Source organism: Diplotaxodon limnothrissa, linkage group LG6 (genome assembly GCF_057381915.1).
Source record: "Diplotaxodon limnothrissa isolate DT_005_m linkage group LG6, D_limnothrissa_male_GT1.1, whole genome shotgun sequence".
In the NCBI taxonomy this organism is placed as follows: domain Eukaryota; kingdom Metazoa; phylum Chordata; class Actinopteri; order Cichliformes; family Cichlidae; genus Diplotaxodon; species Diplotaxodon limnothrissa.
Genome location: NC_140601.1, coordinates 7,908,408 through 7,931,360, shown reverse-complemented (window position 1 = coordinate 7,931,360; position 22,953 = coordinate 7,908,408). Strand labels below are relative to the sequence as shown.

At 42.8% G+C, this 22,953-nt stretch overlaps 1 protein-coding gene across 1 annotated transcript; it reads right to left on the bottom strand.

The window, feature by feature from the left end:
- Positions 1–602: 602 nt before the first annotated feature.
- On the bottom strand, positions 603–18,184 carry trmt1 (tRNA methyltransferase 1). Its single transcript, XM_085355567.1, has 16 exons — positions 18,059–18,184; positions 16,786–17,151; positions 14,223–14,412; positions 11,770–11,957; positions 11,429–11,544; positions 10,571–10,683; positions 8,398–8,546; positions 8,045–8,128; positions 7,672–7,741; positions 4,562–4,696; positions 4,289–4,374; positions 3,107–3,215; positions 2,845–2,921; positions 2,615–2,734; positions 1,437–1,551; positions 603–712 (listed from the first exon to the last, which is right to left on the bottom strand). The coding sequence occupies exons 2-16, from the start codon at positions 17,136–17,138 to the stop codon at positions 638–640; spliced, it is 1,980 nt and encodes a 659-aa protein (XP_085211693.1). The 5' UTR covers positions 17,139–17,151; positions 18,059–18,184; the 3' UTR covers positions 603–637.
- Between the last annotated feature and the right edge of the window lie 4,769 nt (positions 18,185–22,953).

The window sequence follows — 22,953 nt, the reverse complement described above, 5'->3', positions numbered from 1 at the left end:
GATTTTTCTACTTATCAAGAAGCAGCTAATAATAAAAATCAATCCTCCTTACTGTCCTGCCCTCGTGTTTGTGCCACAAATCTTGTGTATAATCAGTGAAGCAGCATTTAACTGCTGATAATCTGACATCAGAACAGATGTTGTGCTGTTGCTGCTGCAGACCTTTTCCAGTGACCGTCATCTGTGCCTGCTGTCTCCAGCGTGTCTTCAACCACGCAGCGATGTGAAGCCTCGGATGATCAAAAAGGGTTTTTTGGTGTTTTTTTAGTGTGAGAAGCTAAATGGCTGCTGAGGTGCTATACAAGCAACTGTTTTTGTAGTGGAAACGTAAAGAAAACTATACAAAGAGGTGCTTTTCATAACGATTTGACCTTTTGAGTGACAAAGGTGTGTCAGATTATAATCGTCCACCTGATGTTATTTATGAATATCAAAAACAGTCTCACAGCAATGACTTTATTGGTGTGAACACAGGCTGACAGTCAAAAAGAAAAAACCCTCTGGTATAGAACTAAATCATGGAAATGTTATGTACAGTAACTTTTAAAAGCCAAAACAGTCTGCTGCGCAACATTCAAACATCCATTCAAATTCCAGAAATAAGATTATTTTAAAATAAAGGAAAAATATAGAGTCATCACTCTGTTTTCTGTTCATTTGTCTGCTCCGAGTCATGGAAGTAGCAGCACTCGTCTCCGTGGGTACATGTTCCCTGAAAGACAAAAATAAAGAAATACTCATGAAAGCTGTTGGATTCTGATGTAGTAACGTCTGAACAGCCAGCAGTATGTTTTGGCTGTGGCTGCCGAGGCAGCGCGCAGCTTCTCTGGCAGGAAACCAGCAGTGTGTGGCGACCTGCCAAAGCAACCTATGGAGAAGACTAATTCGTCAGCACGAGTCTGCCGTTTCATTTTCCGCCCAGGACATCGAGACTTTACGGGACTAATTAGTATTTAGGTAATTGCCTGCCTTTAATTCAGAGGGACTTGAGTGTGCCAACAGTATGATAAAGAACCCGACGTGCTGAAGCGATCCTCACCTGCAGCGACTCCGTCAGCTGCTGCAACAGTAACGATGCTTTCTGCTCTTCCTCTCATTTTACTGTGCTGTGCACAAACATAGTTCTAAATGTTAAACAGGCAGAAACCCTTTTCACGTACTCCTAGTTTGTGAGAAAACCCCTCTGAGCAGAACCATGCCTGGGGTGGGCAGCCTTTTGCACAGATGGCCTCTTAGCTTTAAATGCCCAGCAGCCACAAGAACAGCATCATTTTGGTCTCCACCAAGTCATTACCAAAATGTTATGCTATGTTCACCAGCTAGTCACCATTTTCACCTTCAGTTGAGTGGGATGCAGGTAAAAGCACTATTTAAGAGTTTTTAATGTAAAAAAAAAAAAAAAAAAGTGTATTTAGGTTGTGTTTAGTAAATCTGACCTGTTTGAACTTCTTGCAGGGGAAGGTCTTGAGCTGAGAAGAGTCTGTGATCTGGTTCTTTCTCTTGTTCTGGAACTTTTTCCTCTTGTCTTGCAGGTCAGCAGAGATTCCACCACTGAAGGAGAGAACAAATGAGGAGAAAGATTAACAGGAAACCAGAGAAAAGAGAATAAAAAAAATAAATAAGTGGAGATGATAGAAGGAGCAACATGTGCAAGAAACAAAGAACACTGGAAGAACATGGACACAGCTTTTTTTTCTCTCCAAAGAAAAACTCAGGACTACTTTAAGTAACTAAACTAATCCAGGGTATTTAAGGTTTGGGGTTTTTTCCTACGAGGGCAATCTCAAAAGTAAGGTCACCTATCGTTTTAGAAATATTTACATCATTTTAAAGGTTGAAGAATTATTTATTTTTCTACATAATCACCATTTCACTCGCTGCATTTTTGCAGATGCTGTGGCAGTTTTACAATGCCCATGTCATACCCGCTTGCTGGCGCCACACAATCACCTTCTGGACAAATATTCTTTCAACTTTAGGAACAGGTGGGAGTCACTGGGTGCCTAGTCCGGATTGTAGGATGGGTGGGTGATGAAGTTCCAACCAAAGTTTTGCAGGAGAGTGACAATTTGACGAGCGATGTGCGGTCGCGCGTTGTCGTGGAGAATGCTTACGCCCTTGCTCAGCATTCCTCTTCTCTGGTTCTGAATTGCCCTTCTGAGTTTTTTTCAGTGTTTCACAGTACCTGTCAGCATTTATTGTGGCAGAAAGTCAACCAACAATACCCCCTGCACGCACTTGGCGGTAGCGTTCAGCGAGAGCTCCATTTTCATAGGGCTGCCAAGCCAAGATGGAGCGTCCCAGCGAAGCTGCGCATGCTTGTTCGGGAGTGGAGGAAGCACCGATCACAACAGTGTGGCAAACAGCCGTATGAACAGTTTCTCTACGTCACCACTGCTTTGGAGACCTTAGTTCTGGGTTTGCCCTCGTATTTCTGTTGTGTTTTGTGCGTCTTTGCAGTTTTTTCTGAAGTTGCAGTGTGTTTGACCACTCAAGGCCACCGTACTTCTTGATTCAACTGACACACATTTTAGCTGCTTTGGAAACATCAGCATGTGACACTTGTGACCTCTGGACTATTAAAAAAAACGAACAAACTTGTTGTTATGGTTACCCAGCTTTGGCGCGAGCTTTGGGTCCCCAGAAGGCCTGAGGATTCTCCTGGAACCGGGTCAGGTGGCGCTTACGGGACTGAGGGTTGGCGTCCTCCCTTACAGTGAAACAGGCCTCAAAGCTACAAACACACAAACATTACAGATCTGCAGGTTAGGGCTGTGCATTTTTCAGAGACAGTGGAATCTTTTAAAGCGGTAAATGTGCTCCTGATGGCTCAAAGTGGCTCACCTGGGCTCAGTGGAGAGGATCTTGAATGCGGGGCTGGTCGGAGATAATTTCTCCCTCTTTACAGGGTTGATTTTCTCCTGCAGCAGATCATCAAACATGCATGTGTGACTTTAAATGTGTTACACGATTCTGAATAAGCATGTTCACTTTTTATTTAGTGTCGACATTTCCAGCAGGACATGGAAATGTTTAAGCAACAACAGCGTGTGGCTGTGTTCAGGATTACAAAAAATAGCTTTTCTTTTTCTCCTGTAAAGTTTACCCAGCATCGCATGATGTCCCAGATGGCTGCAGGAGGGGCGTCTGTTTTGATGGCGTTTTTACAGGCGTGAGAGAGGGAGACCCTGTGGCCAGCATGGAGGAGAGCAGACCTGAAAAGAGTGAGATAGAGGAAGGATGCTCTGATGATTCAGTTTGTGAGAAATGTGAGAGGAGGAAGGTTTTCCCTACAAACAGACAAACGGAAAGCCACGGGTAAGATATTTTTTTTCCTCCTGGAATCACTGAAAACAAACAAATGTGGACATTCACACATGCACAGCAGGAGAATAACCTAAACAACAAGGTAGAAGATGCCACAGACTCCGTGTTAGATATAAATGGATGAGAGCTTTAAAGCGGGGGCAGCTATGCTCATTTCCAACTCCATATTTTTTATTTAAGGATTATACTGGAGCTTTGTATACTTGACAGTTTAAAATAATCAAAATATTCTTATTAATTTGATCCAGGGCTTTGGTGCAGCAGCCGAGTTCATCGTCTGTCTGAAAGAAGCCATTTCAGCTCCCTTGCCTTCCCCTCTCCCCTTTCAGGATTGTTTCTTCTGATTGGCTGACCCTTGCAAACAAAAGATTGCAACAACAGGTGGTATGCCTCAGTCAAAGCCGTGTGTCAGATTTCAATATCAAGGTTTGATATGTCGTGTGGAAAGAGATGCTCTTTCAAGTTACTGCTGACTTCCTTCTATCAGCAAAGTGTGTGTGTGTGTGTGTGTGTGTGTGTGTGTGTTACACAGTGCTTTGTAACCTTTCTGGGTGTGTGACACCTTTCTAAAGAATACATTTTGCTGTCACTGACAATTCTCTAATCAAATAAAAACTTTTTTTTAAAGACAGTAGTGTCTAACAGTGTCTGTGTGTAGTTACACAATTACACATTTGCAAAGAGTTCTTTCACAGTAAAGCTGTATCAACCAGCGAAGCGAAGTGGCAATCAGAGAGCGCGTGAACAACACTCCACGATCAAAAATGACTGCGGGTGAAATAACCGCTGCCAACTGCTTCAAAGTGACATGCATCGAGTGAATCACTTCCTGTGCGGTCGCAGCTTACGACCTACAACTAAATTTAAGAAAGCATGAGTTGTAAGTCTTTAAGAAATGCATACAGACCATCAGTTGATGCAAACTGTGTGTGTGTGTGTGTGTGTGTGTGTGTGTGTGTACCTAAACTGGAGCAGGGATGGAGTATTGCAGTGCATCGTGCTGCTCAGATTGTCCACGGTGTAATAAAGCGGCACATCCTCCAACTCCTGAAACACAGAGCACGTCACAGGCAATGAAGCTTCAGTCTGACAGGAAACTACGACTGAAACGTGATCACAGTCTATCTCACACAACAAAAAGCCGGCTAACGCCACCAACCACACCCACGGGACAATCCCATTAAATAGCACCTGTTCCAGCAGTGAGAGCATATATAAGAAAGGGAATGAGTACCTCAGTCACCATGCTCAGCACGCCCTCAATGCGTTTAGATGTCCCAAACCTGCAAGGGTTCCCCAACACGGCAGACAAAACCTTCTGGACGAACTCCAGGTCGTGGATGGACTCTGCCCAGATCGGACCGCCCAGCTGCAAAGAGGAGAGGTAGAGGCTTCAAATGGAGTTTTATGCATGCCCACACAGTAACAACCAGAAACAAGCAGGCCAGTTTATGGACATATAAACCATTTAAGTCAGTGATTCCCAAAGTATGTGCTGGGGACCCCTGGTGAGTTGCAAGGGTAATGCAGGCAGTCAGCTTGAACTTACATCTATGTACAGTAATACATTTATATAAATTTATTTATTTCAATAAAAAAGTGAATTAAAGCTGGTAATAGCAGGTGGTTAGTTTGTGATATTACTCATTACTCCAACCTAAATTCACTGCTATTATATTGAAGTTGATGCCCTGTTTGGCAGGTGTGTTGCTTTAACACGGTGCATGTGACTGGGTAGCATTAGCAATTAATAGCCAACAGCCAGAGTCGTTTATGTTTCTTGAATGAAAATTTCAATGAATCCATCTTTCTTTCTTGTATTTTGATTAGAGTGAAAACTTTGGGAGGTCCCTGTGGGATTTTTCTGGTTTTAAGTGGGCCACTGCACCCTTGACTTTAAAGTCATTTTAAAAAAACTTTAATGGAGAAAAAAAAGTCAGCTACCTTTACATTTGTTCCCAAATACAATAGAATCACATTTCAGTCAGAACCTCTACAGTCAGACTGTTTTGTTCCATCAGCAGTCATTTATGTGGCCACTTGGCGCTGCTCTGGGACCGGTCATATGGAAAGCCAGGTGAGAGAACAGAGCAGCCATACAGGGAGTAGAGAATTATTAGGCAAATGAGTATTTTGTCCACATCATCCTCTTCATGCATGTTGTCTTACTCCAAGCTGTATAGGCTCGAAAGCCTACTACCAATTAAGCATATTAGGTGATGTGCATCTCTGTAATGAGAAGGGGTGTGGTCTAATGACATCAACACCCTATATCAGGTGTGCATAATTATTAGGCAACGTCCTTTCCTTTGGCAAAATGGGTCAAAAGAAGGACTTGACAGGCTCAGAAAAGTCAAAAATAGTGAGATATCTTGCAGAGGGATGCAGCAGTCTGAAAATTGCAAAGCTTCTGAAGCGTGATCATCGAACAATCAAGCGTTTCATTCAAAATAGTCAACAGGGTCGCAAGAAGCGTGTGGAAAAACCAAGGCGCAAAATAACTGCTCATGAACTGAGAAAAGTCAAGCGTGCAGCTGCCAAGATGCCACTTGCCACCAGTTTGGCCATATTTCAGAGCTGCAACATCACTGGAGTGCCCAAAAGCACAAGGTGTGCAATACTCAGAGATATGGCCAAGGTAAGAAAGGCTGAAAGACGACCACCACTGAACAAGACACACAAGCTGAAACGTCAAGACTGGGCCAAGAAATATCTCAAGACTGGTTTTTCTAAGGTTTTATGGACTGATGAAATGAGAGTGAGTCTTGATGGGCCAGATGGATGGGCCCGTGGCTGGATTGGTAAAGGGCAGAGAGCTCCAGTCCGACTCAGACGCCAGCAAGGTGGAGGTGGAGTACTGGTTTGGGCTGGTATCATCAAAGATGAGCTTGTGGGGCCTTTTCGGGTTGAGGATGGAGTCAAGCTCAACTCCCAGTCCTACTGCCAGTTTCTGGAAGACACCTTCTTCAAGCAGTGGTACAGGAAGAAGTCTGCATCCTTCAAGAAAAACATGATTTTCATGCAGGACAATGCTCCATCACACGCGTCCAAGTACTCCACAGCGTGGCTGGCAAGAAAGGGTATAAAAGAAGAAAAACTAATGACATGGCCACCTTGTTCACCTGATCTGAACCCCATTGAGAACCTGTGGTCCATCATCAAATGTGAGATTTACAAGGAGGGAAAACAGTGCACCTCTCTGAACAGTGTCTGGGAGGCTGCGGTTGCTGCTGCACGCAATGTTGATGGTGAACAGATCAAAACACTGACAGAATCCATGGATGGCAGGCTTTTGAGTGTCCTTGCAAAGAAAGGTGGCTATATTGGTCGCTGATTTGTTTTTGTTTTGTTTTTGAATGTCAGAAATGTATATTTGTGAATGTGGAGATGTTATATTGGTTTCACTGGTAAAAATAAATAATTGAAATGGGTATATATTTGTTTTTTGTTAAGTTGCCTAATTATTATGCACTGTAATAGTCACCTGCACACACAGATATCCCCCTAAAATAGCTAAAACTAAAAACTACTTCCAAAAACATTCAGCTTTGATATTAATGAGTTTTTTGGGTTCATTGAGAACATGGTTGTTGTTCAATAATAAAATTATTCCTCAAAAATACAACTTGCCTAATAATTCTGCACTCCCTGTAAATGACAACACAACCACACTGATTTGACTGGACACAGCACAACAGGTGGAGTTGGGTTGCTAGGCAACCTACAGATGCCCACAAACTCTAGGTAGGACAAAACAGCTTCAAAACTGTGCTCTGTATTACAAACATAAGATCAGCTGATGTGATTGGTGTTAGTCCTGCATGAACCAGCACTACACTCGACATTCTGATGTTTTTCAATTGAATCCACAGTTTCCACAGTCTGATAACTTGTGCTGCAAAGTCAATGAAGGCGATTTTAGAGTACTTCATTATTCCATCTGCTAAGACATTTTATAGAAATGCTAATTTCACTTCCCAGCAGCACTTAGCACCTCCCCACAGTGCCAAAACTAGTACCAAATGGTTTGCCAACCATGTTATTACTGTGCTCGATTAGCGTAAACCCCACACAGAATCTGTGAAGTATTTTCAAGAGGAAGATCCACCCGACAAGCTGAAGGCAGCTGTCAAAGCAACCTGGGCTTCAGTAACACCTCAGCAGGGCCAAAAGCTGATCGCCTCCATACAGTAATATGTGGTAAGGAGGAGGCCCAGCCAAGTACTGTGAATGTATCAGTGATCATATGCTTGAGAAGTGGGACATTTCTGCCATAACCACCAAAACAAAAACTGTAACCCAGAGCGAATGCTAGCACACTGACGTGACGTGTTTGTGCATCACCTGATGTCTCTGTCCGCAGTGCTCACATTCTGGTCCAACCGGTGGCCCGGTGGCAGCAGAATACTTCATGCTGAAATCAAACAGACATCGACTTTACCGCACGCAGTGATCATCAAGTAACACAGAGGGGTTCTCTGAACAGCAAACCTCACATTTAATAGTAAAGCATTTAGCCAAACGTATCCATCCATGGCTCCTTGAAGTCAACCTTTTGATTGAGTTCAACCTAAGATTTTTACATCCAAAAAGAAACAGAAACACCATAAACTGAGGACTTTATTTCAAGCCGCCAGTTCACTGATGAGCACACCTCGACTGAACCATCACACACAGAACCTCATTAGAAGCAGCAGCAGAGTGTTTAGTGTCTCACTGTTTTCCGTTGCTTGTTCTCCTGCCCATTCTCTGCAAGTGGAAAGCCCCGCAGCCGACACAGTTGTACACCAGCGCCTGCTTACTGCAACAAAGAGAGACGGGACTCAACTGCAGTGTCATTTTGTGTTTCAATACTGAGCACATCAGTCATAATATCATCTTTTAGTGTCACGTACCCAGATTTCTATTATTCTATTAGCACTTTACTTTTACCCTCACAAATCCCCCTGCTGCTGTTACTTTGTGCATTTGTTCCTGCAGTGACCCAGTTTCAGGATCATTCATCTTTCATCACACAGGATAGATCAGCCTTTGTTAGCAGACAGTGTGTGCGTGTGTGTGAGCGAGCACCTGGCTGAGTTTTTGACTGTAGCCTGTCCTGTGAAGACGCGGACGAAGACTCGAATGTAAAAGTCGACGCTGACGGACAGCAGGGGCTGGATGTATCGCTGGTACACTCCTGCCCTCTGGTCCAAACTGTGCAGGATGATACGCAGAGCCTGGAGTTCAAAGATGGAGAGAGGCACGTATTCAGCACTTTTTTTTTTCTCTTGCTGTGAAAATCTGGAAAACATCTCGGATCTGTTTACAGGGATGTGAGGAAATTATGTTGGATAAGAAGTTTTATTCAGCTGCAGAGGGGTTTCTTTTTCATCAAATCAAATAGAATTTATGAGTTTTTTTTAATGATCCTTGCATTTATGTTCCATTACTGCCACTCACAGCTAGAGATTGTGTGAATTCCACTACTGTGTGGAAAACTACTTGTGCTATATGCAGCATGAAATCAGATCATGATAGCACATGAGAAGGTGGGAAAAAGAAGAAAAGACCTTTATGAGAACACCACACATGTTCTGGCTGTGGTGCAAACACATTCACCAGTTGCTCTTTTCTTGTATTTCTGCCAAAGAAAATATTCAACGAGAACGGCGTTGTCTACACGATGACTCTTTGGATGGTTGCCCAAGTATACTGTGTAATTTATTGTTATCCATCTGGATCCCACTGAGACAGCTGCATGTTTGACTTAGATGACTCGATAAGCCCTTCACCCTTATTTTAAAAAGCCACCTACAGTCTTCCTGTCTCATGTTTCCCTACAGGCAGGTAACAGTCGTGACTTTCACTCATCAAATAAGTGTAAAATTTATCCTTCTGCTTTTCAAACATGTAGAATTGTGTGGTATATATTTTATGTCTTTTACTTTTTTCTGTATTTTTTGCATATATTTTGTTATTTTACTAATATTTCATTTCAATCCAATTCATTTTTATTTATATAGTGCCAAATCACAACAACAGTCTCCTTATATTATAAAGGTAAAGACCCTGCAATAATACAGAGAAAACTCACAAATCTGACAAAACATGAGAAAGCACTTAGTGATGGTGGGAAAGAAAAACTCCCTTTTAACAGGAAGAAACCTCCAGCAGAACCAGGCTCAGGGAGGGGCGGGGCCATCTGCTGTGACCCGTTGGGATGAGGGGAGGGAGACGAGACAAAGGCATACTGTGAACGTGATCCAAAGATTAATCAATTACTAATAATTAAACACATAATGAGTTTAGAAGAAACACCCAGTGGATCAGGGGAAGCACCGAGCAGCCAAGGCCTATTGCTGCATATATAAGGGAGGATTCGGGGTCACCTGATCCAACCCTAACTTTATCCCTTATCAAAAAGGAAAGTTTTAAGCCTAATCTTAAAGGTAGAGAGTGTTTGTCTCCCAAATCTCAACAGGAAAGGGAGCCACAAGTAAGCCTGCAGTCTGAGAGTGAAGTTATCTACTGGGGTGATACAGTACTCTGAGGTTTTTAAGATAAGATGGGGGATGATTATTAAAGATCTTTTATGTCCTGGATTTAACAGGGAGCCAGTGAAGAGAAGCCAAAACAGGAGAAATATGTTCTTCCTTTCTAGTCCCTGTCAGTACTCTCGCTGCATCATTTTGGATCAACTGAAGGCTTTTCAGGGAGTTTTCTAATTACATGTAATAAAACAGTCAATTCTGAGTCTCTCATCCCGAAACTGACTCCAACATCTTGGACTGCAGCTGGTGACGGCTGTCCCGGTGATCCGTTACTAGCCGGAGGTCCAACTTACACTGTACCTGAAGCAAGTGCAGGCTTGATGCCTTCAGGTTGAACAGAAAGTAGAGTCACCATCTGCGGTCCAAAATGGAGGAGCTGGAGATGATCCACAAGAAGAGGAACTTCTGGAGAGGTAGCCAATCATTGCTCTGCTATTTCTTTTCCCAAAGTGTGCACACTGAAGGATTATAACCTCAGACAATCACAACAAGAATAAAATATCATTTGTTTTTGACGTCACGAAAACTCACTTGGCTAAATTGAACGTACGATTACTTACAGCGTCACCGTCTCACTCAGATACATTCTGCATGCTTACACACTAATGCAAACATGACTGTGCATGTACTGCAATGTGTCATTTTCACATTTCTGAGAGTGAGCCAGAGTGTGGAGAGTGTTTGTTTGTGTGTATACTCTGTACCCTCACCATTTCATGACAATATTTGGCTTTGATGGAGACTGAACCGTATTTGCTGTAGCAAGTCTCTCCACTGTTTCCTGCCATCACCGCCATGTCTGTACAGGTTATACATAAAAGACCTGAGGGGGGGGGGGGAGAGAAGACGAGAAATCTAAAAGACTGAAATTTATAAACCTGCAGTGGCAGCTTAACCGTGTAGATTAGACATCATACATATACACAAAAAGACACACACACACACACACATACACACACACACACACACACACACACACGCGCACACACACACACACACACACACACACACACACACACACACACGCTATTCTCTGCTTTGTGACAAACAAAGTGATTTTGACACTTAAAGTGGATCAAACCAAACAAGAATTATTTCACTAACAATCTCTCGCCCACTTCTGAGCAGCTGCCAAACTGATTTTATGGTGAATTTTGAAAAGTAATCTGAATTCACTTCAGATGCAACGCAGTGTTGAAAACAGCTCCGTGTGGTGTCAGCTTCTACCTCCATTATTGGGCTACATACAACAGGCCATTAAGCTGGCAAGGAGCACTTTACCGAGCTCCTTAGTGTACGATCTTTACTTTAGAATATGAAGCACCTAGAGGTGGCTGTTGTTGTGATTTGTTGCTATAAAAATCATATTTAATTGAAACTTTCAGCCAGTTAACATTTAGTCTATCACACACATGCACCATGCTGTTGGCTTTTTAAAAGACTGCATACATGCATGTGTCAGCAGCCTCTGCACTAGTTGAATATTTGCAGTTACAACAGTGATCTGAAACTTTCCACATCCCTGAAAGTGATGAAACCTAGAGGAGCTGCTACGGTGAACTACCCACCTCCTTCACTGACAGACTGAACGGCAGCATCCAGGAAAGAGGCCGGGCTACCGTAGGGATCCAGATCAATGACGTCATAGCGATCCTTCTTCGCTCGCATGTCATACATCAGCATGCTGTGTTTAAAACCCGAGAGAGAAATTTTTATTTATTTATCTTAAATGGTAAATTTGGATAAAAGCAACAAAAAAAGACGCTCATGAGAAATGTGAACAGGAGGTCAAAGGTCAAAAGTGAAGAACAATGAAACAAGAAGTAATGGGGGGGAAAGAAGATGGTACTGAACAGTGGAGCTGATAAAAGTGGGAAGTAAAGCAGCAGAACATGCTGACTAGTCATACCTGGCATCTCTGCAGCTGGCCTGGAGCAGGTGGCTCACTCCGTTGTACTGGGCATTCCTGGCGATCAGAGCCGCCGCCTTAGCAGAGAAGTCGTTGGCAGTGACGCTCTGCAGGCCTGGGACCTCCAGAGCAAAACGCACCGAGCGCAAACCAGATGCTGCTAGGCCCTCCAGGACACGCAGACCACGCTGACACAAAAGGTTTGGGGAAACACACTTAACGTTCCACAAAGACACACACACGCACTCTTTGGCCTCTTGGCAGCAACAGAAACAAGTCCTGAAAACGAAAATTACACATTGCCGGCCAAAAATTACGAGCTCTTTAATCAAAGAGTTGCTTTACGTTTTTGAATATATACCACATCTTCCAAATATATGGTGTAGTAGTCTCTGATATAATTCAGGTGTTCCTATCACTTCCAAGGCCACAGGTGTATAAAAACAAGCAAATTTGTGGGAACAGTTTGGGGATGGCCCCTTCCTGTTCCAGCATGACTGCACATCAGTGCACAAAGCAAAGTCCATAAAGACACGGATGAGCGAGTTTGGTTTGGAACAACTTGACTGGCTTTCACAGAATCCTGACCTCAACTCGACAGAACACCTTCGGGATGAATTAGAGTGGAGACTGTTAGCCAGGGCTTCTCATCCAATATCTGTGTCTCACCTCACAATACACTTCTACAAGAATGCTCAAAAATTCCCATAAGCACTCCTAAACCTTGAGTAAGATTTTCCCACAAGAGAGCAAGTTTACAGTTACAACTAGATTTACTCTCATTTCGCTTCATTTTGGGCTCCAATAACTCGATAATAACAATAAAAAAAGAATCCAACTCTTTAACAACAACATTCTTCACTGAGCTCATGATTGATCATCGACTCTGCAAAAGAATGCAAAGACTGACTGGAAGACACAGAAACAGTGCTGAGGAGGATTTTATGTTTACTTATATGGAACAACTCTTTATTTTTCTCAGGTCAATTCACAACTGCTGGAACAGAAAATGTGAAAACGTTGCTCCCTCTGTGTACATATTCCCTCAAAGGCTACGTTCACACTGCAGGTCTTAATGCTCAATTCCGATTTTTTGATCAAATCCGATTTTTTTGTCTGCGTGTTCACACTACAAATAAAATGCGACAGCAAATGCGCTCTAGTGTGAACGCTCAAAGCGGCCCGCATGCGCAAAAGAAGACTTCACACACAACGCGCTCTGTTTAGACCCAGAGCAAACAGTATTGTTTGACTGATGGCCCTTAATATAAAGAGTTCGGACTTTACATTTCCCAATTTTTGCTTTAAGTTATTTTGTTATTTACATAATAATGTAAATAACCTAATAATGATCCTTATTGCTGTTTTAGAGAGGAGCGGTGCTTCAAAGGATAGTTGCAGATTTCTGTCAGAATCTGCAGATTATACAGTACAAATAAAATGTTCACGTTTCTCCAACATTGTCTTCCCAACAGTTTCACTGACATCTACACTGGATGGCCAGAGAAGCGTTCGCGATGTCTTCTCTGGCGCTTCTCTGGCGCTTCTCTGGCGCTGATAATTGGCGTCTGTCTTGTGTCAGTGACGTAAAAGACGGATTTAATGCGACCTGACCGTTCAAACAGCAGTCGCTTTCTAAAACATCGGATATGTATCGGATTCAGTACCACATACGAAAGTGACCCAGATCGGATTTGAAAATATCGGATTTGTGCCGTTCACACTGTCATACCATGATCGGATATGGGTCGCATAGGGTCAAAAAAAATCGGATTTGATGTGCTTTCGCCTGCAGTGTGAACGTAGCCAAAAAAACATTTTCATTTTGAAGCTGGTCGCTGCTCTCATGTTTTTCCTTCCTTATTGAGAATTAATCAACTCAAAGTGAAACTGAAACTAATTAAAAAAAATGTGAGAGCTGTATTCAGGGAAAGCTGGGATCACCAGCAACTGTTCTAATTAACAAAACAAAGACAAAAACCTTCAGTCTAATGACACTAATGAGATTATATCAACTTCATAACATGTTTTGAAGTTTCTTGAAAATGATCCAATTGCCTCTCGACCACTTGTGGCCCCCAAAGTGTGAAATTGGCCTCTATCGAAGGATTTTCCACTGGAACCAGTGCATATGATTTTAGCATGGGAGGTCCCTCTGGGCAGTAATAATACCTGGCTTTTAGATACAGAACCATTCACATAGAAATACAAGTACACCACTTGTTCTGCCTTGTTCATGTTCATTATCATCCTAAAGTCTTCAGATGGTATTTAATTTAACTTCCACACGTGAATAAATCAGGTTCTGGATCGTACGCATGAACAAAACCTTCTAAACTAGAAGCTGGATACATGTACCATTAAAATCCTGCATTTGTATTCATACATAGCAATAAAAGCCTGTTGGTGTGCCACTGCACTAAAAAATACATAAATAAATCACTCTTACATACCTCACATCTCTCCCCCGCAGCTGCCGTTACAGCTGGCTCCTCTGATCCGTTTTTCTCCTCCGTCTGTGCCTCGGCCTCGTTTGTCTCCTCTGACAGAGAGACCACCACCCTCTCCTGTTCGCCTGGCACCACCACCTTCACCCCTCGCTGAGCCAGCAGCTCTCTCGCAAACTCTGTGATCACAGCACATCTGGAAAGAAGAAAGGGAATGTTTACTTATAAACGCACACGTGAGAGAAAAATGAGAACGGGGTCCAGGCAGAGCAGTAACTCTCAGGACTTTCTCTCTCCTTCAGACACATCTCCTGTGACACGGGAGATGTGTCCACACAGATGAAAGACCAATAAGAAAATTAGAGAGAGAAAAAAAAAATCACAAATCCTGCTCTGTAGTTTCTTGTAGTTGTGGCTCGATCTTTCCAAAGATGCTCAAACAAGGTTGTCAAACAGCAACTGAGTGATGAGTTTTCTTTGTAAAGAGAGCAGCCGTGTCCTGCTGAAGGTTTTAGGTTTTCAGTCTTGAGTGTTGCTCTGAAGTGTTCGTCTCTCAAAACTACCTTGCAAAAAGACACATTTAATGAATCTAGATGGTTTCTTGAGAACAAAGAGCAGGTCTCGATTGTGCCACTATGTGGCCAGTAGTAAAAAATATATGTTATGGTTCGTTTTTTGTTTGTTTTTTGTTTTAATGGCAAGTTCTTAAAAATTCATCCTGTAAAAAAGAAAGGTCAACAAAGCTCAGGAAGTTTGTTGATTGTTTAACAATGCAAATACTTTTGAGGCCACTGTAGAAGCGATTTCTAACAATCTTCTCCCTGACCAGGGAAAGTCACCAGCATTTCAGGGGTTTTTGTGACTTTTTTCTATTAATTAACACACTTTTGTTAATGAAATGACAGGAAAAGCAGATTATTACTGTACATAAAGGATGGATGAAGCCACAGGGACGTCACCGTCTGATGAAAGTGAAATCCTGCCCCGAGGCAGGCCACTTCACCACCGGGACTCTTCTACTACCATGTTAAATGATGCAGTGTTCACGTTTTCCCAAACAGAATTGCACATTATGAACAGTTTTCCACTTTGGCTCAGTCCATTTTAAATGGGCTTTGGCCCCTAAAACAAAACATGCCTGTTTCTAATGCAGTGCTGCCTGAGGGCATCCAGTAATGATTTATGGCCTTGTCCAGTCCGCACAGAGATTTCTGTAATTTTACAGAATTTTTGGATTTTGATTTTTCTCAGATTGGTGAACCTGTGGCCAACTTTATTTCTGACAAACTGTCTCTCTAAGATGCTTTTTTGATTCTCCTTCATGTTACTGACCTGTTGCCAAATAACCTAATTAGTTGAAAAATGTTTGTCCGAGTGATCCTTTATAGTATCACTTACTTTTCCAGCCTTTATTCCCCACAGCCCAACGTTTAAGACGTGCAATTGCCATAAAATTCAAAATGAGCAAATAATTTAATAAAATGTCTCAGTTTATGCACTGCAATGTGTTTTTATTTACATTTTACACAGGGTCCCAACTTTTTGCACTTGGGATTATATACTGGTTTGTGTCTGTGTTGCTCTGGATAATTAATTAAACACGAGTTACTATAACAGAAACACAGGAAGAAGTGAGACTTCAGGACAGAGTCAATGCATGGATCATCTGAGCCATGAAAATAAAGAAACTGCATATGTTCACAGTGCATATGTTTGGGGAATACGTACTATTTTATTAGTATAATGGGCATGCTAGACACAATTACCACCTGCTGTAATTTGTTTTACAGAAGTAATATCCTTGTGCTAAACAAAACGCTCTATTTACACCACATATTCCTACTAAACGCACATGTCACAGTTCACTGAGTCACTTTAGTGTTAATGTTAGGAGGGTATACTTAAGGCTACCGCACAGGTTACAGGAGTGGGTACAGAGCTGCATTCTAGGGGCGACCGCAGCTCAGGGGGTTGGGAAGCGCATCTGTAACCAGAAGGTTGCCGGTTTGATCCCCGGGCTCTGTGTCCTGGTCGTTGTGTCAAGACACTTTACCCTACCGCCTACTGGTGTTGGTGAGAGGGGCCGATGGCGCGATATGGCAGGCTCGCTTCTGTCAGGCTGCCCCAGGGCAGCTGTGACTACAACTGTAGCTTGCTTCCACCAGTGTGTGAATGCGAGAGTGAATGAATAGTGGCATTGTAAAGCGCTTTGGGTGCCTTGAAAAGCTCTATATAAATCCAATCAATTATTATTATTATTATTAGATTTAATCAGAGCTACAAAAATCAGTCTTAATTACATACCTACAGAGTTTAGCTTGTCCAACTCTCTGACATATAGACCCAACAAGTAGGGCCTTGTCTCTCTTTAATATGTTTCATAAAGTGTCAATGACATAGTCAAAACATGCTTATATCACATCTCAATGAGCCTGGAAAAACCTGGATTTAGACACCTTATTTTATCTAAATCACACTTTGACTGTTACTGTTCCATCAGTTTTTCTTTTAACATGGAGACAGTTGTGGATACTTTGCAAGTGGCAATAAAGGCGAAGTTCATACTCACGTTAAATCTCTGTTGAACTCCTGCACTGGGTTATAAAACACCTCATTGGCACTGGGGAACAAGATGGCTGCCTTTCCCTCTTTAACCACTGTCTCTCCTGGTAACAGTCCCACAGAAGGCATCTTCTCCTGGTCACCTGTAGAGATAGTGGCGGACTGGCCCGTGCCATCTGCTGAAGATTCAGCAGATGCAGCTGGAGGGTTAGAGGCAGAAACTTCAGTTTCCATGAATCTCACTCCCCTGCTAGCAGCAGCTGCACTCCACCGAAATCCGTGTCCGGCTGAATGCGTGCGAGAGGGATGCAGGTGATGGGAGATGATGAAGGGGAACAGCCGGGCTGTCCGCACCAGCATAAAGCCACAATGGCTGCAAGGAAACACACATTTAAAATGTCTTAAGTAATATGTTGGCTTAAAAAAAGAACAACCTCACAGTTTCCTCAACACAGACTTGAATCACGCACACCTTCAATAAAGAGCCGTTACATGCAATTCTTAATGGTACACTACAGCCTTGGCAGTCATCAGATCTCAAAAAATATGGGTTATTTTGTGTGAGACAGCACACACTACAACCATGACAATACCACATCAGTAGAGCTTGACTCGTCTGGAGTTCATGCTTTTGAAGAATCAATGGGTGTTCTGCCATTAACCATTAACCAGATGATCTCTAGCTGATTTCTTTGAATGAGCAGCTAAGCAGCTGTTAATCACTTTTTTGATTAATAAAAATAAATGAAAGTGAGAGGTGCAATTTTCTTAGTGTTCTTAGAAAAGCTTTAAACGGTAAATAGGTTTTCTGACCGAACTTGGAAACTCATATTTCATTTGTGATGTGACAAAAAGCCACATACCCGAGCCTTTCCTTTCACTGGAGTGTGAATGAACACATTCATATGCATTTTAGCACACTAGTTTATCGTGCTCATCAAAACGTTAATGGTATCCTTTGAGTCCCCAAAGAAGTTTTAACTTTTTAAATGGCTTACACAGCTGCTGCAGAGTACAGGTTCGCCCAGTCACTGATGGATTAAGACTCCTTCAGCACTTGAATATGAAATATCCTCTAAAATGTACTTTTAACTCACCTTTGTAGCTTCTACAGTTCAGTCGTTCAATAAAATAACAGTGAGTAAATCTCTGCTCTGTTGAAACGGAGCAGAAACGGATGTTACTACGATAACGTTTCTGCATACAACATACATTATCGCCGCAAACTAATTAGCATGTTGACTAGCTAGGCTAAATAAGCAAAGGTTAAGTGCTTTTACCCGTGTCACCTCCTCTGCGTGGACACTGGCTCTCCTGTTTTCTCAGAAGTTTTATTATTTTGTTTCCAAAGCAACGGGCACCCCTGTGCTAGCTGTTTACTCTCTGTTACACACCGCTTGCGGTTCGCTCTCACATTAACACATGGAAGCTGCCATGTTTGAAGCGAGCGACTCTACGGAGGCCCGCGCGGGCAGAAAATAGAGCGCTAAAAAGGCTTGCTCCCCGCCCCCTCCCCTAACCTCCGCCTACAGCCATGTAATGTAAGGGAAACAGTGTAACGTGAGGACACATGAGAGAGAGGGTCTATCGCTCTGCCGCTGCGCAAACTGGCCTACTTTCCCCCGCAGTGAACATGCGAGGAAACTGGAAAACACATCATGAATAATCTAATTTAATCTCACCGTGCCCGAAGTTAGTGATGCATTCTGATGAAAAGGCTAAACATAGCCTATGGATTAACTCAGACCTATGATGTGAGGAGATAAAAACTGCCTTAGAGAGAATAAGGTCAGGTCGGGTCAGTGCCGTGCGGCTGTACGCGTTGTACAGGAGCGGTTAATGAAATGTAGGTCGTTATTGCGTGACAATGATGAGACAATTAAAAGCTTGCATTTGTGCTGCTCTTGCCATTTTCTTGCAGATGACAATGCTGTCACACCCAGGGTACTGTGAGTATGTATTTCCTGTCTTATTTTTATTATAGAGAACAATGCTGGAAAGCTGTAGCCGCACCAACTACAAGGGCTTTTTGCACAATATCAGCAGTGCAGTCCAGAAGAGGGTCACTGTGTCACTGTCTCTGTTTTGTCCTTCTGTGGCAATCTAATTACCACACAGCAAACGCGGGTCTGTTAATATCCCAGTAGATAAAAACGACATTTTTATTCAGATAATGTGGCGAACATTAGAACCCAGCAGTTCCTAGCAAGCATGATCTCCCCTACAATAAGCCCGACTTCCTAGACAGTTATGTCCTATTTCAGATGCTTGTCCTTTATTCGATTATCTTTTATTGCCACTGCAGAAATCCTATCACTTTGTACTCATTATTTAAAAGCATAAAACATGCTGAAAACATTGTGATTCATAAACTCACTGGACACTTTATCAGCTACACCTCTTCATCTACTTGTAAATTCAGTTTTTGAATCAGTCAATCCCATGACATCAGCTCAGTGCATTCACACCGGTAGATATGGTCAAGATAGCCTGCTCACGTTTGATGTCCAAAATATCTAGTGAGCCCCAGTTCTCTGGGTGAAAATGCCTTGTTGATGTCAGAGGTCAAAGGAGAATTGCCAGACTGCTTCAAGCTGAAGGCAACAGCAATGAAATAACCACTTGTTAAAACCAAGGTATGCAGAAGAGCATCTCTGAATGCACAACATGTCAAACCTTGAAGAAGGTGCACTACAGCAGCAGCAGACTGTACTGCTGTCAGCTAAGAACAGGAAACTGAGGTTACAGTTGACAGGGGCTCAAAAAAAATGAGATAAGCGAAGATTGGAAAAATGCTGTCTGGTGTGAGGCATCTTTGCATGGATCCATCCTTCAGATCCGTCACTGTACTCAAGTAGTGTCCACAGTCACCAGATCCCAATCCAGTAGACAACTTTCAGGATTGGTGGAATGGGAGGCTGACATGATGAATGTGCAGCTATCAAATCTGCAGCAACTGTGTGATGCTGTCATGTCAAATATGGACCAAAATCTCAGAGGAATGCTTCCACACGTTGTTGAATGTGTGCCACAGAAAATGCCTTCAAAATCAGCTGATTGCAACTTTTATGAGTCTTACTACGAGCCTGCATTGAGGCCAAGATTATTTTGATAAAATACTTGCATGTTTTTTTCAGGTTTCAACAAGGTGCTCTGCTACACCTACAGCTCTACTGAAGCATAAGATGTATGGAAATGTACACTACAGCATTCTATATGATAATAATAATAATAATGGATTGCATTTATATAGCGCTTTTCGGGACCCCTCGAAGTGCTTTACAATACCACTATTCATTCACTCTCACATTCATACACTGGTGAAGGGAAACCACAGTTGTAGCTTGTAGCTATATGAGTACTGTAACAACTGCTAAAGCCATTACTGGTTTAAGTACAGTTTCTCTCACTATATTTTTTTTACATTAACAAGTCTTCTGCGTGTGCTAACAATAAAATAGCTGAACTGAATTATTACAGTATTGCACATTTTGCATTGTAATACATTGTACAACAATCCTACTAATACTACTACTAATAATGATGATAATGAAGATAATATAAATAATATAAATAATTATGATAATGATGATTGTAGTATATGTATGTTTGTGTGTTCACTATTGCATCCTAGACAAGTGCCCAATCTTGATGAAACTTTGCATAAACACTGCCTCGGGCAACATCTATGCCATATATAAATATCTGATACAATTCCCACAATCTTATTTATTTATATACAGTAAAATTGGTTCTTGTTTCTCAGATTAGATTCAGCTTGTATTTTGGGTTAACCTGTATTATTTTAATATTGTGTGGTAGAAGAACATTTCCTTTATTTCCCTGTTACATCAGTCTAAATGAACACACTGTCAAACTCAATCCTGAGATTGTCCTTTAGCTGACATGCAGAGAGGGCATGTGCGCTTTTGGCACAGATCTCACGCTGTGTTTTAATGTAAGCAATTTGGGGGGGCGGGGGACCCAACAACCTGAAATTAAAATAAAATAAGTACAGCAATGGTTACCATTTTATTCCTGAAACAGAGCTCCAGCTCTCCTGGTGAAGTGTAAGTTATACCTGATTACCTAAAGATGGTTTTTGTTTTCTGTGCTGTTTGGAATTTCACCTGGCTACAAATATTTTATAGGTTACAACTTGAACAGTAGAGCGAATGAGTTACACTGAAAAGCAATATATTGCATATACAGCAGGCTTTCTCGTATTCACTATCAAATATCTACCATCTGCTTATTGAGCGGTTTGCAGCCAGCTTCCACAAAATGGGACATGGTTGACTGTAAATAAGAGGAAAAATAAAAAATAGAGGGTTCTGCTTCTACTGTACGCACACGAGCCTGAACATCTGGATGGGGGCGCTGTGACAATGAATGCCCAGAGAGCGTGGCGCTATACATCTGACACAGGAGAATTATAGAGTTAATAGTATTTGGCATGACAGGGAGAGAGAGCGGGGAGCGCAGTGCCGTGCCTGAATGCAGTCTCATCCTGTTTAGTATTCACTGTGCGCAGCGCCTGGAGGCCCCGGAGGGCTCACCTGCCCGGAGTCTAGACGCACTCTCAGTACAGATCAGACAGCGGGGATCGAACCGCCGGCCCGGTAGGCTTCACGTCCGTGCGGTGTCGGGCATCGGAGGGGAATTGGTTCCAGCACCAAAGACACGCCGGTGAGTGAGTGGGGTTGAGTGGGTGGACTGGTGGGTGGGGCTCAGACGGTCGGGTCGGCTGGGGACGCTGGCAGTCTACCTGCCCGCAGCGGCGCGTGGGCTCGAACCCGTGATCCGTTATTCCTTCGGATGTAATCTGATTACCGCCAGTTTTATTGCTGTTGGGCTACATCTGTATTTACATTACCCGTGTGACTATTTCTGTATTTCTATGCATTTCTACCGGCTTTCTAAATTATTTCTGTCTTATTTAACCATCTTTCAAAACGAAAAAACAAAACAGTTTAGCCTCGTATAAAACGAATAAAAGCGATGAAAAAACATCTATGCATTTTGACATGAAAAAAAAAATCGCTATATCTTTAAATGCAGAAAAATGTAAACTTTGCTCCGCATTGTCTGCACTGAATGAAAACAGAGTGAGTGTGTGGGCGAGCCTATAATTTACCCCTTAACTTGTTTTTAAAGGCTTTGGAGACAAATTAAAGATTTGGTGAGGTTTATTTTGATTACCATTGAGGTAAACTTTTTTATTTTACTTTGGTTTGAAGTTATGACATCATGCAACTCTGACTTTTTTTGATGTAAAGACACTAATAATACATCAATAGGTGGGCTAGTCATTTTAGATTACGCACCTGTGACCTGCTGACAATATAGCACACAGTAAACAAAGTGCCCAATAAAATAGTGCATACAGCCTCTGTGTGTGTGTCTGTCTGTCCATCGGTAGCTCTGCGATCTGTCTGCAACCCCTGGGAGAGTTTCAAAAAAAATCCCCGCTCTGCTCCTCTGCGTCCTCCTCGATAGCTCCGCGCTCTTCTCGCTGGCACGTGTGTGTGCGTGCGTGCACGCCCGACATCCTGCGCGCTCGCAAAGTAATGTATGTGTATGCGTGCTCCGCTGCTGGTTCACGGCGTACAGTCACAGTGAATGAGTGTCTGTAGTGAGGCGGAGGGAGACACTAGACCACTTCTGCTTTGCTCCTCCATTGAAACACTTTCCAGCGAACACAGCCGAGGGGTGAGTGGAAGCTCGGCGGGTCACCGTGTGTAACGGTTCGGACTCGGCCCGTTGGGGAGGGTGGTTGGGGGACCGGGTTTGCTAGTTGCCCGTGCCCACCACTGCGTGTTTGTATATGCTTACATTTCTGTGGGTGAATTTAGATGGAGGGGTGGTGTATGGGACTTCGGCGTTTTGTTGAAGTGGAGGTTAGGCTATTGTTTTTTAGGGGAGTGGGGTGGTAAAGTTGTGCTGGCTCCTATGGGGGATGGGTGCTTGGGGACAGACCAAAACTTTAACCACTTCACACCGGCACCACTCACTCGTCGCCTCGGGCTACCCCTGGGCGACTGTCTTCTCGTGAGACCTATGCTCCTCTTTCTCTAGCATTCCTGAACTTTCTCAGAAACTACCTGAGGTTTGAGCGAGGCGTGCATTTATTCCCCTCTTCCTTTTAGACATTGCTGCATTTGAACGACGCTGG